This window comes from Panthera onca, chromosome E2 (assembly GCF_046562875.1).
Source record: "Panthera onca isolate mPanOnc1 chromosome E2, mPanOnc1 haplotype 2, whole genome shotgun sequence".
In the NCBI taxonomy this organism is placed as follows: domain Eukaryota; kingdom Metazoa; phylum Chordata; class Mammalia; order Carnivora; family Felidae; genus Panthera; species Panthera onca.
This window is the reverse complement of record NC_138353.1, coordinates 14,201,780-14,225,210: the sequence shown is the minus strand read 5'-3', so window position 1 is coordinate 14,225,210 and position 23,431 is coordinate 14,201,780. Positions and strand designations below refer to the sequence as shown.

The 23,431-nt window shown below is 50.6% G+C and overlaps 2 protein-coding genes and 1 long non-coding RNA gene across 11 annotated transcripts in view; 1 reads left to right on the top strand and 2 right to left on the bottom strand.

Moving 5' to 3' along the window:
* The window catches only part of AKT2 (AKT serine/threonine kinase 2), a 48,450-nt gene extending 47,221 nt beyond the window's left edge, over window positions 1-1,229 (bottom strand). For both annotated transcript variants that reach the window (XM_078438437.2, XM_060651134.3), the window contains exon 1: window positions 1,056-1,229. The gene's annotated coding sequence lies outside the window, so the exon portion shown is untranslated. The remainder of the gene's footprint in view (window positions 1-1,055) is intronic.
* Window positions 529-2,300, top strand: LOC132690564 (uncharacterized). The gene is made up of 3 exons (XR_009615433.3): window positions 529-723; window positions 1,298-1,403; window positions 1,738-2,300. It is a non-coding gene; the product is annotated as an uncharacterized LOC132690564 (long non-coding RNA).
* CE2H19orf47 (chromosome E2 C19orf47 homolog) overlaps window positions 1,562-23,431 on the bottom strand; it is a 36,405-nt gene continuing 14,535 nt past the window's right edge. For 4 of the 8 annotated variants that reach the window (XM_078438435.2, XM_060651131.3, XM_060651132.3 and 1 more), the window contains 4 exons: window positions 22,684-22,821; window positions 19,842-19,994; window positions 18,401-18,471; window positions 8,016-16,756 (listed from right to left, as the gene is read on the bottom strand). In XM_078438435.2, coding sequence (XP_078294561.1) covers window positions 16,262-16,756; window positions 18,401-18,471; window positions 19,842-19,994; window positions 22,684-22,821 — 857 coding nt within the window. In that variant the 3' untranslated portion in view covers window positions 8,016-16,261. Of the gene's footprint in view, window positions 1,775-8,015; window positions 16,757-18,400; window positions 18,472-19,841; window positions 19,995-22,683; window positions 22,822-23,431 lie in introns of those variants that run through there. The other 4 variants (XM_060651130.3, XM_060651128.3, XM_060651129.3 and 1 more) reach the window with 4 other exon arrangements.

Here is a 23,431-nt window from a genome sequence, read left to right as displayed (position 1 = left end):
CCCAAGGATCAAGATGTCCCCAGCCACCTTGCTTTGTCAGAAAAGGTGTTCTTCTAAACACTCCTTCCTCCTAAGGCTTACCAAGCAGATCCAGCGGACATGGCTCCTCAAATCTAAGCTCAGTACCTCCTCCCCTCCCTAATACGGAGCAGAAAGCTCAGGAACCTTCAGACAGTGGCTTCCAAGACATCTCCTGCCCACAGAATCAAAGGATTTGCTCCAGGGGTACCCCACACACCTTAAAATAAAGCTTAATAACATGAAAAGGTTCTGCGGCAGACAACAGTCCCAGTGACCAAACAACAATCCCAGTGACCATACAATTTCCCCCCAAAGTCATCAACAAGTTCAACAGCGATCCTCCGTGCTCTAGCTCAGGGTAAACCCCCAAGCCCCACCCACCAAACTCGGGAGGCAGAAGCCCTTCCTCAACACTCCGCGTTACAGCCCTCCCAAGATACTCCACAGAACACCCACTGGGGGCTGTCCCCCACCCCCGCCCGTCCTCTCAAAGATTATAAACAGCACAACCCTCCTCCTTTGATACAGAGCTCCTCCACGCTCTCGGGATGCCCCCCCGCCAGCACTTCAGTGGTATAACCCACAAGGCGCTACCCCGGCCGCACTTGGTACGGCTCCCTCCCCAGCAGTTCCCCCACCTCCCCCAAACACGCTCAAGGAACTGCTCCCACAGCCCCGAATAGGTACGGCCCCCTACACTCGGTAAGGCACGCACACCGGTCGGGCTCTCCTTTCCCATCCCACTGCCTCAGCCTCCAGCTCTTCAGTGGTTCGGTCAACGCACTTTGGTGTGCCCCCCCCCCCCCCGCGCCGCCTCAGTGGTACGGCCGGCCGCCCCCGCCCCCGGCCCCTCAGGGCTAGTCTGACCGCCCCCGGCGCGTCCGCCCCCAACTCAGTTCCGGAAGGGGGGCCTCCGAGGACCGCGGTCCCCGCCCGGCGGGCACTGGTGGTACGGCCCAGTGCCGCACTGCGGGGGGTCCGGACGCGACCATCGTGGGGGGGAGGCACTCGGGGACACGCGCTGGCGCACTCACCTGTCACCGGCGGCCGCCCAGCCTTTCCGGCGGGGCCCTACTCCCGCCCATCGCCACGCTGCGCTTGGTCCCGCTCCTTGTGTTTCCTGGCGGCGGCAACTGCAGCGGCAGCGGCAACGCCTTCTCCGAGCCAGGCCCAACGGCTCGCGCGGCGCGGCCCCCCCGCCCCCTCCCCCCGGCCCCCGCTTACCGCCCCCTCCCACCCTCTGGCCGGAAATACCGCCCTCTCCCGCCACAAACAGGAACTGACGTCAAAGAGCGAGAGATGAACTCGGAGAGCGCTAGAGCGCAAGCGCAAGAAAGGGCAAGAGGCTGACTCAGAGCAGGACGCATGCGTACAGTAGGCAAGTTTGGGTCGATGTGGGTTACCGAGGTGCCACGCGCAAGCGCCCGACGGAAAGAAGAGACAGGATGGCGCAGGCGCAGTAGGACTCTGACACCCGCTTTCCCTAATGTCTCGCCGCAGTGATACTTCCCGGCAGCCCCTGGTCTTTATTTACATACGCTTTGATCTCGCTTTACTGTGATCTCGCCTTTCCTCCCAGTTCCGAGGCTCTTAAAGAGCCCCGGAGCGGGGGTTTTGAGAGTTGTCTTTTCAGTGTGTCCCCTCATGATGAGTATAGGCTCTGAAGCCTCACAAACCCAGCTTTGCATTCATTCCCTTGCTGGTGATTGTAGGCAGAAGACTTGACCGGTTTTCTGTGCCTCTGAATCCACATCTGCAAAATAGAAACAGAGCTGTGTCACCAAGCTATTGGACTTTTTAATGTTAAACAGAACACTTTATATCAATTAAACATTCTGTGACTCCAAATACTAACCCTACCTGCTCATCATATACAGTATGTGCAGTTAAGTAGGGATTGGACTTTTATGGGGTAATTTGGGCCTGCAAAGGCCTTAAAATCGCCCTGTAAGAAAAGAGCTTTGCACAGATCCTGGCCCACTTGCTAGCTAGTGTACTAGGCCCTATGAGACATCTGTCTCCCAGAACTTTCTCATAGGTTGGGTAGGGCCTGCTGTCCTCAGTTTGGGTTCCAGTGTGCCACGGAGCTTGGCAAGTAACACATTGGTTAGTGCATACTTCTAGGAGGCCTAGCTGGGAAGTGAAAAATCTTAGGTCCACCTAAGTCTGTGAGAGTGATGCAGAAGCAAGTACGGCTCAGAGGTGGGCCTTAGGTTCCCCAGAGGTAAACCTAATACTGGAACTCGACCTCAGCTAATGGGTTTTCAGCTTGGAACTTGCTGTTCTGTATTCCTTATTCATGGGCTTCCCCCATCACAGCCCTGACCATTTTAGTGTCTTACCGTCTGGTGATAGGTCTGTCTCCTCCACTGCACAGAGTGCCCCACCAGGGAAAAGACCGGGACCGTCCCAGTCATCACTGTGTAGCTAACACTGCCCAGCCAAAGTTCTGGCACAGAGTATGCTCTTGCGGATTTTTTGTTTCAATAATTAACCCTTCCGCTCTCATCTAGATTCAAGATTACTGTGGCCTACCCTCTTTGCCCCTTTCCATGCCCAACAGTTCATGGCCCATTCCCCTATTTCTGAGTCTTCCTTGAGCTAACTGGAACCCCTGTCCCTCCTGGGATGGTTTACAACACATGGAGGATCTCACTGAAGCCTTGTGTACAAACTCCTTGGGGTATCAGTAGTCAAGAGTAATGACCTAGTACACACATAGGTATACTTACCTGTAGATAGATAGATAGATAGATAGATAGATAGATACCTGTATGAAATGTAAGTGCCATCAAATACTATTTACTCATAGGCACCATACACTCGGATTTTTTTTTTTTTTTTTCAGTGCTTTTTGAGGCCCTGCTGAACTGATTTTCTGACCCTCTACAGGGTCTTGCCTTTCAGTTTGAAAAACACTGGTTTGGGGGTGAACAACACTCAATGGCTTTGGAGATAGGCCCTAGTTCTAATCCTGCTCTTCCTGCATCCTTTCCTGTCAAAATAATTTCACTTCTCTGAGCCTGCCTTTCTTCACTGCAAAACAGTATCAATAGAATTTATTTAGGGGCCCCTGGGTGACTCAGTCGGTTGTCTGACTTCAACTCAGGTCATGATCTCACAGTTCGCGAGTTTGAGCCCGGCGTCAGGCTTTGTGCTGACAGCGCAGAGCCTGGAGCCTGCTTTGGATTCTGTGTCTCCCTCTCTCTCTGCCCCCTCCCCCCCGCTTGAGCTCACGCACGCGCGCGTTCTCTCTGTCAAAAATGAATAAACATTAAAAAAAATTTATTTAGCAATTGTAACAGGCCAGTTTCTGTTCTTGACACAGTCCCACCAATGCTGTCCTATTGCTGTCAACACAATCTTGGAGGTTAGGTGCAAATTAAAGGGCTTGCTCAGGATCCCAGGACACTTTAGGGGTAAGGCAGGATTTGAACCCAAGCAGTCTGATACAAGAGTCTGTGCTTTGAATTCATATCATGCTATAAAATGGGAAGTGATAGCCCTGTTTCTGCCCCATCTTGCTTCTTAATTATCTTAATTTGGGGGCTTCAGTCTCTCAATTTCCAAATCAAGGGTGATTGAGGAAAAAATTCCCTAAAACCCCAAATCATTCTATACCCTTTCATCTATTCAGCAAATTCCCTGCCTATAACTGTAAATATGGGCGGCACAAGCACTTCTGGGGAGATGGGCCAGTAGCTTCTCATCTGAAGGCTGCCCAAAGGCCTCTTGAATCTGAAAACAGTGATTAAGGATCCTTCCTTGAGTAGCTCCGTAGGCTCTGGTTCGTGAGTTTGAGTCCCAACGAGTCCCATATCAGGCTTTCTGCTGTCAGCACAGAGCCCACTTGGGATCCTTTCTCCCCCTCTCTCTGCCCCTTCCTCTCTCTCTCTCAAAAATAAACAAACATTAAAAAACAAAAACAAAAAGCCAAACCCTTCCCTGAGGGAAGGAGAGGGTATCTCCTCCAAATCCCCTCTTGTCCCCAGAGAGCAGAAATCAGGCCCTAGAGTTCATTTCAACCCTTATCAGAGATTGGGCTGCCAGTGCATGGGCCAGCCAGAAAGAACCTCTTTAGTAGCCCCAAATGGGGAGCTTCCACTCCTTCCCCATGCGGGGGGGGGGGGGGGGGGGGGGGGGGGGGGCGGGGAGTCTATGGCAGTGGTGGATCTGGCCACAAGGGGGAGCCCTCCCTGTCACACGGGGAATCTAGAGAGGATTCCAAGAGGACTCAGATGTACCCCCTTCTTCATCTTAAGCAGAGCATTTTCAGGGAGAAAGTCCATAGCACTGATCAGATTCTCAAAGAAGTCTGGAACTGTTTAAAAAAAAAGTGGGGGGGGGGGCTTCTGGGTGGCTCAGTCGGTTAAGCGTCCGACTTCAACTCAGGTCACGATCTCACGGTCTGTGAGTTCGAGCCCCGCGTCGGGCTCCGGGCTGATGGCTCAGAGCCTGGAGCCTGCTTCGGATTCTGTGTCTCCCTCTCTCTCTGCCCCTCCCCCGTTCATGCTCTGTCTCTCTCTGTCTCAAAAATAAATAAACGTTAAAAAAAATATTTTTTAAATAAAAAAAATAAAAGATAAAAAAAGGTTTTCTTTAAAAGAGTTTCCCACGTTATACAGAAATGTTGAAATATCTCTGACTCCTCAGCCAGAATACTAAGCCCAGCGATGCTACTGTTTGGGAAGATCTTATTAGAGTGATTTTAAGTGGTTGGCAGAAGTACAGATAAGCCTCAGGGATTCTGTAAATGTTGGTTCCGGTTTCCTCTTTGTAAAATATGTTTCTGTTTCAAAAATTGTAATGGAAGTCACCATGCATCGTGCCCATTCGACTTTTTAACACATCAGAGATTCCCAAAACGTTTAAGTGGTCACGCGAAGCTAATGCACTTATACGCAGACCATGGGACGAAGCTTTTTCTACTCTTAGAAAGATTGAACACTTTTTCCACCTGATCTGAACACACAAATGGCTTCCCATCCCACGTGGAATAAAAGCTGAAGGCTTCATCAGGGCCCTATGCGAGCTACCCCTGCCTACCTTGCCCTTGACCACCATGTCCTAGACACGGTAACCTCTGCCCCTCCAAAAAAAACAAGCTTGTTCCCACCTCAGGGCTGTTTCACTTGCTGTTCTTTGGCCTGGACTGTTCACTCCCCGGATCCTCATGTTTGCATGACTGGCTCTTTCTTGTCTTTCAGAACTCGGTCCAAATCTCACCTCACCTAGAGAGGCTTTCCCTGGCCAACCCAAATCCAAAAGAGCCACACCGTTACTATTTCTGTAGCACATTTGAATTCCCTACCTAGCACCTAACACTCAACACTATTCTTGTTGCTCGTGTAGCTGTCTTTCCTCAAAACCAGAATAGAAATTTGCCCCCGAAGGTGACTACCTTGGCTTGGGTGGCACCACGGTATCCCTACCTCCTAGAACAATGCCTGGCACATAGTTAGGACTTGGGGATCAGTAAAATACTTGTTGACTGAATGTGGTTTTGATTAAGAAGGTTATAGCAAATGGGGTGAATTTGACTTCAGGTCTAAACTTGTCCACTAACAAAAGCTTGAATAATAATCATCTCTTAACCTTTATGAATGAATTCCCACCTATCAGGTACATTGCTAAGAACTATACCCATGACCTTGTTAAATGTTCCCACAGGTGGAAGTCTCTGTAAGGCTTATTTTGCAGAAATAAACATAGGCGCAAGGAGGAGAAGTCTCTTACCAAATACCACACCGCTGGAATGTTGTGGCGGCCAGATCCGTTCCCACAGGTGTCTCAGGCCAAGCCCCTACTTTTAGACAGAGCGCTGTGCTTCACCCGTCTGGGTCCAGACTTGAGAAAATAAGTCTCATTTTATGCGGAAGTATATGGATTTGAAACAGCGAAATGCTTAAAACATAGTGTCCTACATGATTAATAAAAATTGGGATGATACGAATATCACCTAATGTTTTAGGGCACCAAGGAGGGAATCATTTCACAGCTGCCCAACGCAGTGGTTTATAACCTATTCCCGCTGTTGCCACAAGATGGCGCCACATGAACTGGCCATTCCTGCTTGCAGGCATGGAGCCTTCCAGGAGCAAGAGGGGGGCCTTCCTTGGTGCCGTTATTTAAACATTCTCTGTTTACAAGAAAACTGTGACAGCTAAATGCAACACATGATCCAGAATTGGATTGTGAGCCAGTGGGAAGAATGGCCATAAGGAGCATTATTGGGACAGCTGATAAAATTGAAGTATGATTGAAGTTAGATGAGTCTTGTATGTTAAATGTCTTGGTTTGGATAGTTATACTGTGCTTATGGAAGAGAATGTTCTTGTTTTGGGGGAATACACACCGGGGAATTAGGAGGTTAAGGGCCATGACGTTCTCCAACTTAACTTTCAAACGCTTCAAAACACAACATCCATATATGTATGTATGTGTGCGTATGCGTGTGTGTGTGTGTGTGTGTGTGTATATGCCTGTGGAGAGGGGGGACAGGGAAGAGGGAACGATAAGACAAATGGAGCCAACAACTGGCAAGTCCAGATAAAGCATATTCAGAAATCCCTTAGACCATTCTTGCTACTTTCCTAGAGGTTTACAATTACATTAAATAGTTACTCAAAAAGCTCTCTTTGTAGCCAGTGAGAACGTGTGAAAGAGTTCTTTAAGTAGTGGTGCTGAAAGTCACCAATTTCAGAGATGAAATTAGATGGCAACCAGTGCCAAGGCTCTGTGAAGCCCTTCCCGGTTATTCTGTGAGGCAGATGCTACTATTACTCCCATCTCAGTGGAGAAGAAGTAAGCACAGAGAGGCTGAGTAACTTGCCCAAGATCACACAGCCGCAGAGCTCATGCTTTTAACCTTCACAGGCCATCAAGAAGGCCAAACGATAGCCACGATATGCTACAATGACCATTTAGGAGCAAGCACTGCACTAAATATGAGGGACCAGAGAAGGAAGATTTAGGGGAAACGTTGGAAAAAATGAATGTAGGTTTATGTGCTCTGAACACCTGCCTCAACTTGATGTCACATCTATGCCAACGTCGGTCCCGTAGTATGCAAGGTTTAACCAAAATAAAACTGGGAAATCCAGTGGATGCTGGTTCTAAGGTGACTGCACCTGCTGGCCATTAACACTGGAGGAAAAATTGGAATGTTCCTCACACGAATCTGATCGTTCTCGATACGTACTTGTAATTACACGAATAGCATAAATTCAAACTTATAAAACATAGGTACATTCCCTTTGCCCCTGCAATTTAAGTCTTAGGTATTGGCCCAATGGATATGTCCGCACGTAAGCAAAATTCAGTGCAAACTAGAGGCACTGACTGTGATAGAAGAAGACCTGGAAAGCCCTAAGTGTCCACAGTAAGGGACTGGTTAAGTACATCAAGGTACATCCACACAAGGGAGTATCGTGCAGCTACTTTAAAAGGAAGCTTTGGAAAACAGCCCAGCAGTTCAAGTGGTTAAAATACAATTAACACACTGCCCAGCAATTCAACTCCTAGGTATATACCCAAGAGCAAACATGTCCACTCACACACTCATACACGAGTGTTCAGAGCCTTAGTATTCATAACAGCCCCAAAGCGGCAACCACCTCAATGTCTGTCATCTTGGTAAACGAGATGTGGGAACTCATACACTGCAACATCACTCATCAATTGTTTCAAAATGGAATACAATGGAAGATCTATGGTGTAACATGGATGAATGTCAGAAACAGGCTAAGTGAAAGAAGCCAGACGGGGCGGCCGCGTACTGTATGGTTCTGTTTACACGAAATGTTTAGTAAAGGTAAATCTACAGACAGATTAGTGGTGGCCACGGGCCTGGAGCCGGGGGGCAGAGTGTGGGAGGACTTGGAGAATCATGGTTAAGGGGTGTGGGCTTTCTCTCCGGAGTAATGAAAACATCCTGGAATTCTAGTGATGGATGCACAACTCTGTGAGTAACTAAAAGCCATCGAACTGTGCGCTTTATTTTTTTCCAATGTTTGTTTATTTTTTTTGAGAGATAGAGACATAGCATGAGTAGAGAAGGGGCAGAGAGAGAGGGAGACACAGAATTCAAAGCAGGCTCCGGGCTCTGAGCTGTCAGCACAGAGCCCGACGTGGGGCTCAAACCCACGAACCGTGAGATCATGACCTAGGCCAAAGTCAGACGCCCAACCGACTGAGCCACCTAGGCGCCGCTAATTGTGTGCTTTAAATGAGTGAATGGATGTGCGTTATATCTCAATAAAGTATGTGTGTGTGTTTTAATGTGAGAGAGAGAGAGCGGGGTGGGGGGGGAGGGGCAGAGGAGACAGAGAGAGCGACAATTCCGAGCAGGTTCCACACTCAGCACAGAGTCCGACACGGGGCTCAATCCCACAACCCAAAGATCAAGACCGAGGCCGAAATCGAGTTGGACGCTCAACCAACTGAGCCACCCAGGCACCCCAGTGTGTGTGTGTGTGTGTGTGTGTGTGTGTGTGTGTGTGTGTGTGTGTGTGTTTAAAGAAGCTTGTCATGTATTGATATGAAATGATCTCCAGGATATATTAGTGAAAAGAGCAAAGCGCAAAACTGCCATATATGCGACCATCTGAGTGGGAAAACAGAGTTATGTTTGCAAATGAAATACTTCTGGAAGGACACATAACCCCAGTAACACCCACTGCCTCTGGAGAGTGGAACTGATGACCCAGAGTAGGAGAGAGAATTGTTGTTTTTTAATTCTTAAGAGATACCAAAAACATATAAAGAATAACACAACAAACACCTGTGTGCCCACCACCCAGCTTTAAAAACCATTCCTATACTGTTTTCGTTTTTTAAGATTTTATTTTTAAGTAATTTCTATACCCCAACTTGGGGCTTGAACTCACGACCCCGAGATCAAGAGTCGCATGCTCCCCCAACTGAGCCAGCCAGGCACCCCAACCGTTCCTAGGCTGTTGCATATGTGAGGTCCAATCACATCCCATCCTACCCCTGGAGGGAACCATGCTCCCACATCTGGAGTGCGTCAATCCTATGCATTTCATACATTTGCTACATTTTAAAGAGCAAACTGATTGAATTGTTAAGTGAGTAAATATTTAAGTAGTAAATATTTTGCATATTGCAGAACTACACATATTCTTCTGCAATTTTTTTCAGTGTTTTGCTTTATTCTTATTGATATGTGCGACGTTCGTTCATTTCCATTGATATATAATATTCCACACCCAATACATCAGACAGTACATCCTATATTGATGTATGATTTGCCCAGATGGCCACAAAACAATCGCTCATCCCCCACGCTCTTCTTACTATGAGACAGTGACATTCCTGTCATTGAGAGGTAGGGTCTATGGTCCCTCCCCTTGAATCTGGGCGGAAGTGAACCAATGTGACTTGCAATACTAGGTTAGAAAAGGCAATACGGTTTTTCCTGGCTCTCTTCAGCAGCACGCCGTTGGAACCCAGCCACCATGTTGTAAGGAAGCCCAGGCCACACGGCGAAGCCGTATGTAGGCATTCTGGCTGATAGCCCAACCTGAGGTCTGAGCTAAGTGCCAATACTGGTTAACCACCAAACAACCGAGGAAGCTTTCAGGAGGACACTAGCCCCAACCAACATCTGACTGCAACCATGAGAGCCCCCAAGTGACACGGTCTGAGTCCAGTCAACCCCCAGAACCATACGAGATCATAATTATTGATTTGAGCCGGTAAGTTTTGAGGTGATTCATTGTGCATTAGATAACTGAAACAACTATGCCACAATCTGTCCATTCTCCAGTTAATGGATATTTGGGTTGCTTCCAAGTTAATGCGATTACAGTGATCTCATGAACATTCTTATTCATGTCTCTGTATGTATAAGTGTCTCCAGAATGGTAATTGCTGGGTTGGGGAGTATAACATCTTCATTTATATTACAACCTACCAAATTATTTTCCAAAATGGTTGATCCCAACTTACATCCCAAAAGCAGCGTACCATATTCCCAATACTCCAAATCTTCCCCAACACTGGAGACTACTACTAATCTACTGGGCACAAAACAGTCTTCTGGTACGTATCTTTTGGTGCCTTTGAATTTGTTACTGTTTGCATGAATGGATCCCAAATAAATATTTATCATTTTCCTATTTTAAACATGCTTTATATATTGGCCTTTCATATTAAAATTACATTTTCTAAAAAGGAGGTGCTCCCCCAGTGGCAAGGAGCACATCTCGAGCCTAGGCCTTGGTTTCAATTCCCAGTTACCATTCTAGGTAAAATATTCTGGGGCTCCTTGGAGAAATGGCGGACTCTAGGACCAATAGTGGAAGTATGTCAAAGGACACAGGAGCCAAGTGAAAGAGTCCCCAAATGCCAAAGCTAGAATAATGTGAACACAAAATAATTCAAGTAGTATTGGATTATATAACCCAAAGTATAAAATAAATATACCCAGGAGTCCAGACTGATGAAAATAAATGACTGAATAAGTTAATAGAAAAAAGAGACACATCTTCCTTGCAGAAGAATTCCCAGCTTTTTTTTTTTTTTTTTTTTTTTTTTAGAGAGAGAGCGCAAGCAGGGCAGGGGCAGAGAGAGAGGGGGACAGAGGATATGAAGCAGGCTCTGTGCTGACAGCTCAGAGCCCGATGTGGGGCTTGAACTCACGAACTGTGAGATCATGACCTGAGCCGAAGTTGGACGCTCGACAGACCGAGCCACCCAGGCGTCCTCCCAGGTTTATTTCTAATTTGTGTCAGCACTTTGCCCTCAAGGCAGTGAAGCCTAAGCCCTGTACTCCTTAGGTGTGGGCTGTGCAGAGTGACTTCCCTTCAAAGAGTTCAATACAGAAAGGGAGAGAGCAAACTGACAGTGCAGAAATCCGGCAAATAGTAGGTAATGAAGCCAGGTGACCAAGGTTAACATAGACCGTGGTAAATCACATGGCCAGCATGCACCCTACGGACGATGTGATAAAATGGCACTCTACCTCGGAGCTCTTCCTCTGAAAAACACATAACCCTGGTCTAATAAGGAGAAAGACAAATCCCAACTGAGGGACAATCTCTAATAGACCTGCCCACTATTCTTCAAAACTGTCAAGGTCATCAAAAACTGCCACAACCAGAAGGGGCCTGAGGAAGCATGACAATTCCCTATTTGTCAACGCAAGTGTTCGACAACATAAACGTAATATGCTATCCTGGAACAGAAAAAGATATTAAAACTAAGGAAAAAGCTAAGGAAATGTGAAGAACTATGGACTTTATTTAATACCTATGTGTCAATATTGGTTCACTCACTGTAACACATGAAATCATGCTAATGTAAGATGTTAATAATAGGGGAAATTGGAGGAGGGGTATACAGGAAGTCTGCCGGCAGAAGTGCACTTCTCAATTTTTCTGCAAATCTAAAGTGTTCTAAAAAATAAAGTCTGTTGGGGCGCCTGGGTGGCAGTCGGTTGAGCATCCAACTCTTGATGTCAGCTCAGGTCGTGATCTCACAGTTCACGGGATTGAGTGCACTTCGGGCTCTGCGCTCACAACATGGAGCCTGCATGGGATTCTCTCCCTCCCTCTTTCTCTGCTCCTCCCCTGCTTGTGCATGCTCCCTCCCTCTCTCTCTCTCTCAAAATAAATAAATAAACTAAAAAAATGTTTTTAATTAAAAAAACAAATAAATAATAAAGTCTGTTCTAAAAAATAAAGTCTTAAAAAAAAAAACAACTTAAAAAGGCAAGGCTCCTGGCCAGCTTCCTGACAGCAGACCTAGTCCTCCCACTTGCCAGCTGGGTCAGGCTTCGCCTGTTTGATGAAGTTTGCAGAGGCCTGGAGTTCGCAAAGCAGGTGAAGTTTTGTGTAGGTAAACATCAGGCCTTCAAAGACAGAGGTATATAGAAGTCGCGTTCACCAGTCTAAGTCAGCTCAGATCCCCAAAGGAGGGAAAGGAGGAAACAAGGCCGCCGCAGCCTGATACCTGGCCCATCTGGGTGGCACCAGGCTCCGACTCTGGAGGAAGGGGCGGTGGGGCTGCCTGGACGCTGGCTGGCCCCCACAGGTGCTATAAGTTCCCATCCCGCCTCTTCCGTCTACTGGTGTGAGCTAAGGAGGTCACCTCATCCCAAGACCACCATCCAAACAGAATCCTTCACCGGGAATGGCTCAGATCTGGCTCTATGATTTAGCATGAGCCCTAGGTTCCCTGTCCCTCCATATGACATCTGTTTATGGGAGGAGAATAGGAAGTCCCTGACCTCCATGCTGCTGCCCTTTCCCTAAGGATTTGGGAAGTCTGTCAACTAACCAAAGCCCTTATTTAGTATTTCCTGGCACAGAGGTGTGGTTGGTGCTAGTTCTCAGCATTCCCTGACCTGCTTCCTCCAGTGGTCTCCAACCAGAAGAGTCCAACGGCTCTCCATTCCTTTCTGGAATGGGGTGATGAGTGTATGAATAAGTCGTGTGAGGAATGCCAATAATCTTGGGGCAGGGGGTGGGGAGCCTGGTTCAGATTTCCTACTGACCCAATTATCAGTAGTCGCACTGAAGTATTGATATAACTGGAATTCTTCATATTCACCCCTGACCTGACTTCACATGGGACAAGCTTACCCACTGCAGCACAGCTTACACTAGTAAGAGACCGGAAGCAACCCGAATTCCCTTTCAAAAAGGGTTGGTGAAGTGAATTAGGCCATAAATATGCGTGTGTGCCTGTATATGTGTACTGTATGTTCCTCTGCCTGTATATATATATATGAGTGTGTGTGTGTAAACTTTTCACCATAAAGCCTTTGGAATCTTGAACCATATGAAAGTATTCTGCTCAAAAAAAAACTTAATAGAGGGGCACCTGGGTGGCTCAGTCAGCTGGGCTTCCGACTTCAGCTCAGGTCGTGATCTCACAGCTTGTGGGTTCAGGCCCCAGGTTGGGCTCTGTGCTGAAGCTCAGAGCCTGGAGCCTGCTTCGGATTCTGTGTCTCCCTCTCTCTCTACCCCTCCCCCACCATTCATGCTCTGTCTCTCTCTCTCTCAAAAATAAATAAACATTAAAAAAAAAAAATACTTAATAGAACCAGAGGAAAAATAACACACTTCTGTGGGTCCCAGATGCTGGGGTTGGTTTGGGGGAATCACCAAGTCAAACAGTGGGGACACACACTGTGTCTCTGGAGCAGCTAGGAGGCATAGGAGGTGTCTGGTCTGGCCCACCCAGCACACGGTGGCAGGAGGGGGCATGACTCTCATGGGCCACAGCATCCCAAAGCTGCAAATGCTTTTCACAACAAGTCGATTGGGTGGGTGGGGGGGGGGGACATGTGCATGTAAATAACTCGAGAAAATCCAAAACTACTATCCTAGGACCCCACCCTCCCCTTTCCAAAAGATCCTTGTTTCAAACCCACAATCAGCACAAGGTAGGGTTCCTGGTCGGCTCCCTGACCTGCCACTTGCCAGCTGGGTGAGATGCGGGGCAGCTTACTCCCCTCTGGGCCTCCATAAAGAGCCACAGTGACGTGACTATCCTCACGCAGGTGAGCCTTTCGTGGGTAAGTGAGCGACACGTGTTTTTTACATCATTGCACATCAAGAAATTATCCAGTGCTCTTAAATTTAGTAACCGGAACTTTTCCTCTGAACCCTGGCAGTTGCTAGAATTGTCCATGAGGTGGAACCAGAGGAAATGACTGGGGAAAAAACCCCAAGAGTTGAAGAGCAGCAGGGAAAGCATGCGGCGTGTGAGCCCCTCCCTGTGGCGCCACCAGGAGGGTGCAGCCTCCGGAATCACCGCTGCCAACAGCTGCTGTCCTTCTGAGGTACGACCTCCTACAGTCCCCCGAAAAGGTCTAGCCTCAGCCCTCCCTACCGTGTCCTTCACACTGAAGCCCCACCCTTCACACCCAGGCCCTGTGCTTGGCTCGCTGCCCAACACACAGTAGCCCCCAACACGACACAACCGAAACACTACAAATAGACAATCAGCTCAGGAAGACGACACAGATGTGGGGACGATGGTGATGATGGTTATATGACGGTGTGAATATACTTAATGCCACTGGACAGGATGCTCACTTTAAGATGGTTAAGATCGTCAAGTTTACGTTAGGTTTATTTTATCACAATAAAAAAAAAAAAAATGGGTGACGTCTAATCTCATGCTCACCTGCTCTTAGGCCTCCCAACCCCCAGACCACTCCCGCTAATCCTATCAGTCCTGGTCTCTAAATGGGAAAAGGGCCCCCAATTCCCATCTGGGCCCTCTCCTGTCTCTATGCTCCCTTCAGACTGGTGTCACTCCTCGAAGCTCCCCGGGTGGCCCCCTCAAGCCCCAGCGGCCACGTGCCCTCCCACCCCCGCTCCTCTACCCCCAGCCTCCTGGTTTCCACAAACGGCACCTCTGGCTAGATGCTCCGGTGTCGAGGTGACCCCTGCTCCCCGCACCCCAGCTTCCCATCCATCCGCGCTGCCCGCTGCTCCACCGAAGCCCACTCACCTTCCTCCTCCCCACGCGTCACCCCACACCACCTTCCTTTCTTGCCCCAGCTCCTGTACGGCTGCCTCCCGACAATTTATCCTCCTCACAGGGACCAAAGCCATCTTCACAAAAGGCAATCCAGACCATCACTTGCCGGCTTTACCCTCCCCAACTTCTCAGAGCGTAGGGAAGATGTCCAATTCCTCACCATGAATCACAAAGCCCTAAGTCACCTGGTCCCCGCCCACCTGCCCCCACCTGTGCTACATGGCAGGCCCCTCGTTCAGCCCCTGGCTCCCCTGACACCTGACGGCCCCCTGGCCTCTCCCTGCTCCTCGCTCAACCTCTGCCCTGGCCTTGTCTTCGGCCGAACACTCTCCTCCTGCACTTCACGCAGCCGCTTCTGATCGTTCCCGGCTCAGCCCTTGCCTCACCTCCTCTTAAAAGGCCTTCTTACCCCCAACTTCTGAAGAGGCCTTGGTCGCCTCTGCTCCTCACTCCTATTCTTCCGACAGCATGATCACTTTACCGCCATCTCCCTGGCCAGAGAGGTCAGCCGTGCTGGCAGGAGCTTGTCTGCCTTGCTCCCAACGGATCCCTAGCTCCTCAAACAGGCCTGGCACAGGGTAGGGGGCTGTGCAGCAGTGAATGGGTGTGTGATCAAATCGGCAGGAGCTGCCTCACCAGGAAGCCAGCAATCTGGAAAGCTGCCAACAGGCAGAATGGCAGGCACAGGTGAAATATACGGTGGGGGGACAGACACAGAGACAGGACCACCGCAGTTGGTTGATGGGGAGAGGAAGCCCAACTGAACAGGGACCGTGACCATTACTCCCTTCCACTGGGGGCCTGCAGCAAAGACATGGCCCACGTGGAGCCTTGACCTTCAGAGACAGAGCCCAACCCCTCACTGGCACCCCCACCCACATTGTGCTTTGTGTGAAAAACAACCCTGTGACTCACCCTGAAGGAGGGGAGGGAAACAGTTTGAAAGCCACAAAAATATATTAAAACAGCTGTTTTCTTCTCTCTCGGCACTGGCCTCCCTTCCCGGTGACCCTTGCTCGCCACCCGCCACAGGCTTTCAGAGAAAAAGACGCCCAGGGCCGGAAAACAGAGGGGCCCTGCTGCAGCCCAGGGTCTGGGAGCGAGGGCGGCTAACAGTCTCTACAGGCTCGACGCCACCGTCGACGGGGCCGCTGGGAGGCCGGAGGCGCAGGAGGGTCAGGCAGGACGCAGCGCACGGTCGGGCCTTGCCACAGGGACAGAAAACAGAAGAGAAATGAACAGCATGAAGAGAGGGAGAGACCGAGAAGTTAAAGTAGCAGGGGGACGGGGCAGAGGGGCGAGGGGAAGTCGGGAAGTCGGGAAGTCGGCCCCTGCAGGTGACACCTGCTCTGGGGGACTGGAAGGCTGAGGAGCTGGGGCTGAGGCAGCAGATGCTGCTGAGAGGCAGGAAGGGGAATGGGGGAGGGAAAAGGGCACTTGGCTCTGGGAGAGGTAGAGGAGTGTGCCCTGCCAAGGCCACAGTCAGAGAGGAGAGAACAGAGGACGTGAGAGAAAGGAAAAACCGGAGCGGCAAGGCCAGGTCACAATGACCATCTCAGACTCAGAAAACTGGGGTGAGTCCCCAGAAAGCTCGGGACGGCTCCAATGCCGAGGGAGACAAGCAGTGTCATCCAGAAGCCGGCAGAGGGTTGGGCGCGCCCTCACTGGAGCCTCTGCCGGAGCCAGGAGCCTGGAGAGGGGACTGCGCCCCACCCAGAGGCTAGAAGGTCCTGCGGCCCAGTCTTTTGAACACGCTCACTGTGCCCGCATGGTCCATCTGGGCACCCAGGCCCTCGCTGGAGCTGTTCCCCCGGGGCCCCACCAGAGTCCTCTTAATGGTGACCTTGACCTCGGCTGAGGACTTACTCTTGGTGCTCGTGACCTGGCTGTCCTGGGCCTCAGGCACAAGGGCAGCCTTGCCCAGTCTCTGGATGATGCTGCCTTTGGACAGGGACTCTGGTTTCCTCTCGAGTCCAGGGCGTGAGGAAAGGGCCAGGCGCCGCAGTGTTGGGGTGGCAGCCGTTGTGGCCGAACTTGTGGCCTTAGCTTTGACAGTCAGTGCTGGCTGGGGACTGGACTTGGCCGGGCCTCGGCCCAGCTTCTTCAGGACCCCGGCATACTGCAGGACAGAGCTGCTGCTGTCATTGTCGCTGTCCCAAGCCAGATCCTCGTCCATCTCTGGGGTGGCCCCCAGGCGGCTGAAGACTCCTGTGGGCTGCAGGGGTCAGAGACGGGACAAGTGAGCCATGTAGTCACTCAACACGCATGCACGGAGAGCTGCCCCATCTGTGCCTGGCCTCATTGGGAGAAATCCCCAACAGTGACACGCTACACAGTGGTGAGAGCCACGACAGGGGAGATTCAGAGACCTGGTGGGGCCCAGAGAAGACTCCTGACCTTGGCTGAAGTTCAGGAGAGACTCCCTGGACAAGAGACCTCAGAGATGAGATCTGAAAGTAACGGCAGGTGGGTCTAATAAAGAAGGGTGGGGGGGAGAGAAGACGGAGAGAAGACCATTTGCAGAGATCTGCAGGAGAACATGAGAGAAGAAAAATTTGCTCATTCACTCAACAGACATTTCCTGAGTCCCGACTGTCCCTGGCCCCATGCTGGGTGGTGCTGGGGAAACAGTGGTGACTAAGCACAGCCTTGGCCCTCCCCTCAGGGGGCTCCCAGTCCAGTGGGGAAGACAGACCTGGCGTGGTAAATGACACCCAACGATTCCCTAATTACGACAGTGCTGCATTCTCTGGAAGAGATGGGAGCACAGGTGGACAGGAGACAGGGAGGCCTCGACCCCTCTCGACTTCAGGGATGCTTTCTCCGAGGTACTGATGTTTAAGCCAGGCCCTCAAGGATGAATCAGCAGAGAAAAGAGCAAGGGCTAAGTCCCCAAGGCAGGAATAGGAATCATACTGATGGAGCACTCGCTCTGTGCCAAGCTCTTTACACGGCTACATCTTCAAGCCACACGATCCTGAGTGTTATTATCCTGCTCGTGATAAGACTCTAAGAAGCGAGGAAACAGTTGGGTAAGCCCTGGCAAGCGAGGGCCGGAGAGGCAGGAAACGCAGCTGGGGAGCTCCGGAGCAGTTAGTCAAAGGTGACACTTAAAGAGTGCCTGCTGCGCACCAGACACCCCCAGCACTGTGCCGGTGTGTGTCGCTTAATCCTCACAAGCACCCCATGAGGTGTGCACTACACGGATAAGAAAGCTGAGGTACCAGGAGCTTAAGTGACGTGGCCAGAGCCATGCAGCCAGGTGGTGACGGAGCTGGATTCGTGCCGGGCAGGGCTCAGGCTGCGTGCTCCTAACACACACTGTCCCTGGGGCCCGCAGGACTTCAGGCCAAGGCGAGGAGGGTGGCGTTCATCCTGACCACGGTGAAAGCATCTGGTGGGGGGTGGGTGGCCTGTCCTGTGGGTGGCACACACTGCTGCTATGGGGGGAGGGCCAGAAGGGGGTTCACAGGAGCTGCAGACCAGGTAGGAGGCCACCGCCCTATCCAGACAGGGAAAAGTGGCAGAGAAGGGAAGACAGATGGAGCCATCACTAGAGCCTGCCCGGAATGGGGCACTGGGGTGTCCCTGAGACGGGGCCCGGGAGGGGAGTTACTCTGGGGGAAGATGCCGAGGCCAGTCTGGGACATCTGGTGGGAGGACCCAAGGGCAGCATCCAGGAGTTGGCCAGACCCCGGGGACTGGAAATCAGGAGAGACGTTGAGGTGCAAAGAATGCAACGGAGACTGTTAAGACAGGGGAGGCGGCCCAGGGAGTACGAGGGGCTGGATGTGGGATCAACACCCGCAGGAAGACAAGAATCAGAGAACCCCAACTGGCTTCCCCGTTTCCAACTCACTTTATTCCCTGTTGTCGTGTCTGCCTTGGTCTCGGCGCCGAGGCGGTCGAACACGGACGTCCTGTGGAGACCTGGGAGGGAAGTGAGCCCTCAGCCAGCACCCACTGAGCCACGCGCGGAGCTTGGGCCCGGCCGAGCATCATGCATCGTGCAGACAAGGGAGGGGAGATGCGGCCCAGGCCCAGGCAGCTCCGGCCCAGGCAGGCACGGACTCTGTGTCTGAGCGCTGGCTGACACGGACCTGACCCACGTGTTTCTGGCTAGTGCCAAATGTGGGAAAGATCCACTAAAATTGACCCTTGGGCTCCTGGAAACTTTGCACGAGTTCGTGAACGTGTGCGGGAAGAGTTCTAAATCCCTACTTGTTCCCTTCAGTCTTGTTCTGGGTCATGGGCCTCTGAGAGTCTGCTGAACGGATAAGCCCTCTCCCTAAATAACACCCTAAATAGCCATCAATGGGAGAATGTTTACTAAATCGTGATATACGAATACGATGCAAATATTAAATTTAAATGACCTTTAAAAAGAACAAAGCAGAGGAGCACCTGGGTGGCTCAGTCGGTTAAGCGTCCAACTTTGGCTCAGGTCATGATCTCACGGTTCGTGGGTTCAAGCCCCATGCTGGGCCCTGTGCTAACAGCTCAGAGCCTGGAGCCTGCTTGGGATTCTGTGTCTCCCTCTCTCTCTGCCCCTCCCCCACTTGCACTCTTTTTTTCTCACTCAAAAGTAAACATTTAAAATAAAAAAAGAATGAAGCAGATCCACGAGTATTCATGTGAAAAGATCTCAATAAAAGAATTCTACAATAATACCTACAGGCTGCTGCTATTTGTGTTGAAATAGAAACAAACACCTCTCTATGTTTTTATATATAGATACACGCATGCAAGTCCACAGGTGCCGGTCTGGAAAGGTTAATGACGGCGTGGGACACGGGAGTGAGGGAAAGAATGAGTTGACATCGGATACTCCTCTGCACCATATGAATGCTTTCCCCGTGGGAATGCGTACAACATTCTAAAAGGAACACTGTGAGGAAGACCATCTCTGCACTACCAGATGCAAACCCCAGCTACAGACTGAACCTCAACCAGACTCCTCTGGCTCATGATGACGGTTCCCACCATTTTGGGCACCTGCCCTCAGCCAGACACGGACACCACTTTACAGTCAGGCAGTCACGGAATCCAAGCCCCTGCCCTTGGGGAAGAGGTGCCAGGTGAAGCACCTGCTACACTGACTGCAGGATGCGAGGGTGGAGGTGGTGATGTGCTCTCCTCCTCTATGGCCACCCTCACTGTCCCCTTGGTCCAAGGCCCCCTGGATCTCGTTAGAGCCCACTTCTTGGCCAATGCCCATAGGGCATGACCAACCCCGCACAAAGCAGCAAAAGGGAAAGGCAGTCTCCACACCAAAGCATGTGCCCCCGCCAGCACAGTACCTTTTGCCGCCTGCTGCTGCTCCAGGATCTTACGGGTCCGGGGGGTGGTGCCTTTGGGCATGTTGATGATGTATTTCCCCTCCATCTCGGCAGTGACCCGGCGCCGCTTGGTGGGAACGGCCAGGCTCTCCTCTTCGCGGCGGGCCAGGGCTGCTGGGGAGGAGAGGGGTGGTGAGTACCTTCTGGGGTGGAATGTTCTCCTGGGGTGGGGGCTAGATGCCCAACGAAGGGCACGAATGTGCCCTTTATCTCCATACGTTCAAATGACTGCAATCCCCTATCTTCCCAACCACCCCATCACCACTGACTCTGAACCACTAAGAAATTCAGAGGTCTGGGCACGACGGGGTTGCCGACGGTGCTCAGAATCCCCACGCTGTGGCGGGCCTCCCAGGCTCTCTCTGCCTCTGTCCCTGCCCCGAGCAGGCTGACTTCCCAGCCCAGTCAGGATCCCCTCAGAAGGGGAAACTGCTGGCTGATGGAAAAGTTCAAGAGCTCCAGCTAAGCAATGGTTTCACAGGTGTAATAATTTTTTTTAAATGAATCAAGCCGTATACTAGCAATTTGTATATCATGCCTAAGTAAATTATATCTCAATTAGAAAAACAAAATCCCCTCGACACATTTGCTAGTCACTCCCAGGCTCATCACTTTTTCAATACTTTAGAAATCAATTTAAACTTTCTTACTCATGACATCAATCAAAAGGCCAGAAGGGCACCTGGGTGGCTCAGTCGGCTAAGCATTGGACTTCAGCTCAGGTCATGATCTCATGGATCGTGAGTTCGAGACTTGCGTCAGGCTCTGTGCTAACAGCGCGGAGCCTACTTGGGATCCTCTACCCCCCTCTCTCTGCCCCTCCCCCCGCCCCAAGAAGTAAAGGGTCCAAAGAAGGGGATGAGGCACTTCTAAACACACACGGCAAAAAGGGAGCATGTGCAACGGAGGTGGACAGAGCATGAAGGGGCTGGGCATCAGAATAACAAAGCCCCCTCCCTGGGCCTCAGTTTCCACTTGTGCCAAGATCTTTGCTGTGGGGGTGGGTCCGACAAAGGCAGGACAGTGGGGCAGACAGAAGGACGGCTTGGAAGCCCAAAGGCCAGGGTCCTATTCTCAGATTTCAAGCTGAGACCTGGAAGAGGAACAGAGGCCAAGCATAAAAGGTCTGTAAAGGAAGAATGTGCTGGGAGAAGGGAACATCGGGGCAGAAATACCACGACAGGAAGGAGCCTAGAAGGGACCTAGGGAAGGGAGCCAGGGAGAGACACAGGAGATGGGCTCACATTATGCACGGCCTATAGGCCACGTGGGAAGATGACTTTGTTACTGGGACAATGGGAAGCCCTGGAGAGTTCTAGCTGAGTGTGAAAGGGTCAGGTTGAAGGTTTGAAAGGATCCTTCTGGCTGCTGAGAGGAAATGGTAGTTTCTTGACCTCTGACCCCTGCATCAAGCACAGGGCCCGGCACCAGTGCAGGCCTCAGTGAACATCTGTTAAAAAGGACTGAGACACTAACATTAACCACTCTGGCAACAACAGATGTTGGCGAGGATGCAGAGAAAGAGGATCTCTTTTGCACTGCTGGTGGGAATGCAAACTGGTGCAGCCACTCTGGAAAGCAGTGTGGAGGTTCCTCAAAAAAGTAAAAATAGAACTACCCTATGACACAGCAACTGCACTAGTAGGTGTTTACTCAAGGGATACAGGTATGTCGTTTCAAAGGGGCACACGCACCCCAATGTTTCTAGCAGCACTATCGACAATAGCCAAAGTATGGAAAGAGCCCAAATGTCCATCGATGGATGAATGGATAAAGAAGATGGGGTAACTATATATATATAATGGAGTATTACTCGGCAATCAAAAAGAATGAAATCTTGCCATTTGCAACTACATGGATGGGACTAGAGGGTATTATGCTAAGCGAAATTAGAGGAAAACAAATATCATATGACTTCACTCATATGAGGAATTTAAGATACAAAACAGATGAACACAAGGGAAGGGAAGCAAAAATAATACAAAAACAGGGAGGGGGACAAAACATAAGAGACTTATATAGAGAGAACAAACAGAGGGTTACTGGAGGGGTTGTGGGGGGGGGGGGGTGGGCTAAATGGGGGAGGGGCATCAAGGAATCTACTCCCGAAATCATTGTTGCACTAGATGCTAACTTGGATGTAAATTTAAAAAATAAATAAATGATTAAAAAAAAAAAAAAAAAGAATATATTTACCAAAAAGAAAAAAGACTGAGCCACCTATAGTCCACAGAGCTGTACTGTACACTTAAGACTTAATTAAGGGGGTGACGTCAGGGGCGCCCGGGTGGCTCAGCGGGTTAAGCATCTGACTCAGTTTCGGCTCAGGTCAGGATCCGACAATTTGTGAGATCGAGCCTGCATCGGGCTCTGTGCTGAGAACACAGGGCTTGCTGGAGATTCTTTCTCTCCCTCTCTTTCTGCCTCCTCCCACTTGTTCTCTCTCTCTCTCAAAACAAATAAATAAACATTTAATTAAAAAAAAGAGGGTGACACCATATTAAGCATTCTTTCCGTAATAAAATAAAATAAAAGATTTAAAAAGACTGAACAGACCCCTGAGTGAGAACCGCCGTGCCCCTGTGCCGTTAAGTACACCACGTCCACAGCTTCCCACTGTCCCCATTCTATAGACTTGGAAAGCAAGGCACACAGAGGTACAGGGGCTTGACCAAATCCAAACGCTTTGGACACCCTGAGGCCTTCAAAGCACCATGAGATATCTGGAACGTGATCCCCAAATACCATCTGCCAACCCACACTCACCCCCAGCTCCTCCCGCCATCTGCCCAAACCCCCTCACCGGCAGCCTTGGCAGTCTTCGCTGCCATCTTGTTGGACACGGTGACTGAGATCTTGGAGGTGCTGGTGTCCGGCCGCCTCGGTGGAGTGCCGGGTGGGGAGTCACGGTTCAGACTGTTAGCAATCATTCGAGAGGCAGCTGCGGGGAGGAAAGGCGAGAGTCCCATCGTCCCTGGAATGGAGGCCAGGACACAGAAGACAAGCCTTGGGACTACATGGGGAAGGGGCAGCTGGGGTCCCCCTGTAGCTGCACTGCCATGATGGGGATGCTTGGGCATCAGCCAGTCTAAACAGGAGCTAGCCCGCTCCTCACTGCCTGGGGGGTCCTTCCTGAGGGCCTAGACCAGACTGGTTCCTGTCACTCTTCACCCAACAGTTACCCAGCCCTGTTCTGAGCTCCTCTCCCAGCTCCACTTCAGCCCAGCTGGTCTGGGGATCTTCTTCCCCCAGAAGTGTGCACCTTCTCAAAGCACATGCTGTTCCCTCTGCCTGGCATGCAGTTCCCTGAGTACCAACGGGCCTTCTCGGGCTCTTTACTCAGGTCTCCTCTCAGACAGCACCTCCTTAGAAAAAGCTTCCTGGACCTCTCCATCACCTCTACCACCCTGACCCTACGCAAGGCTCTCTTTTTCTAAGTAGCCCTAATTGCTGCTTGACATCAAATTACACGTTTTTGTTTGCTGGTGGAATCTCCCACGAGCATGCAAGCCCCATGAGAAGACAATGCCCATTTATTTCTGTATCCCTAG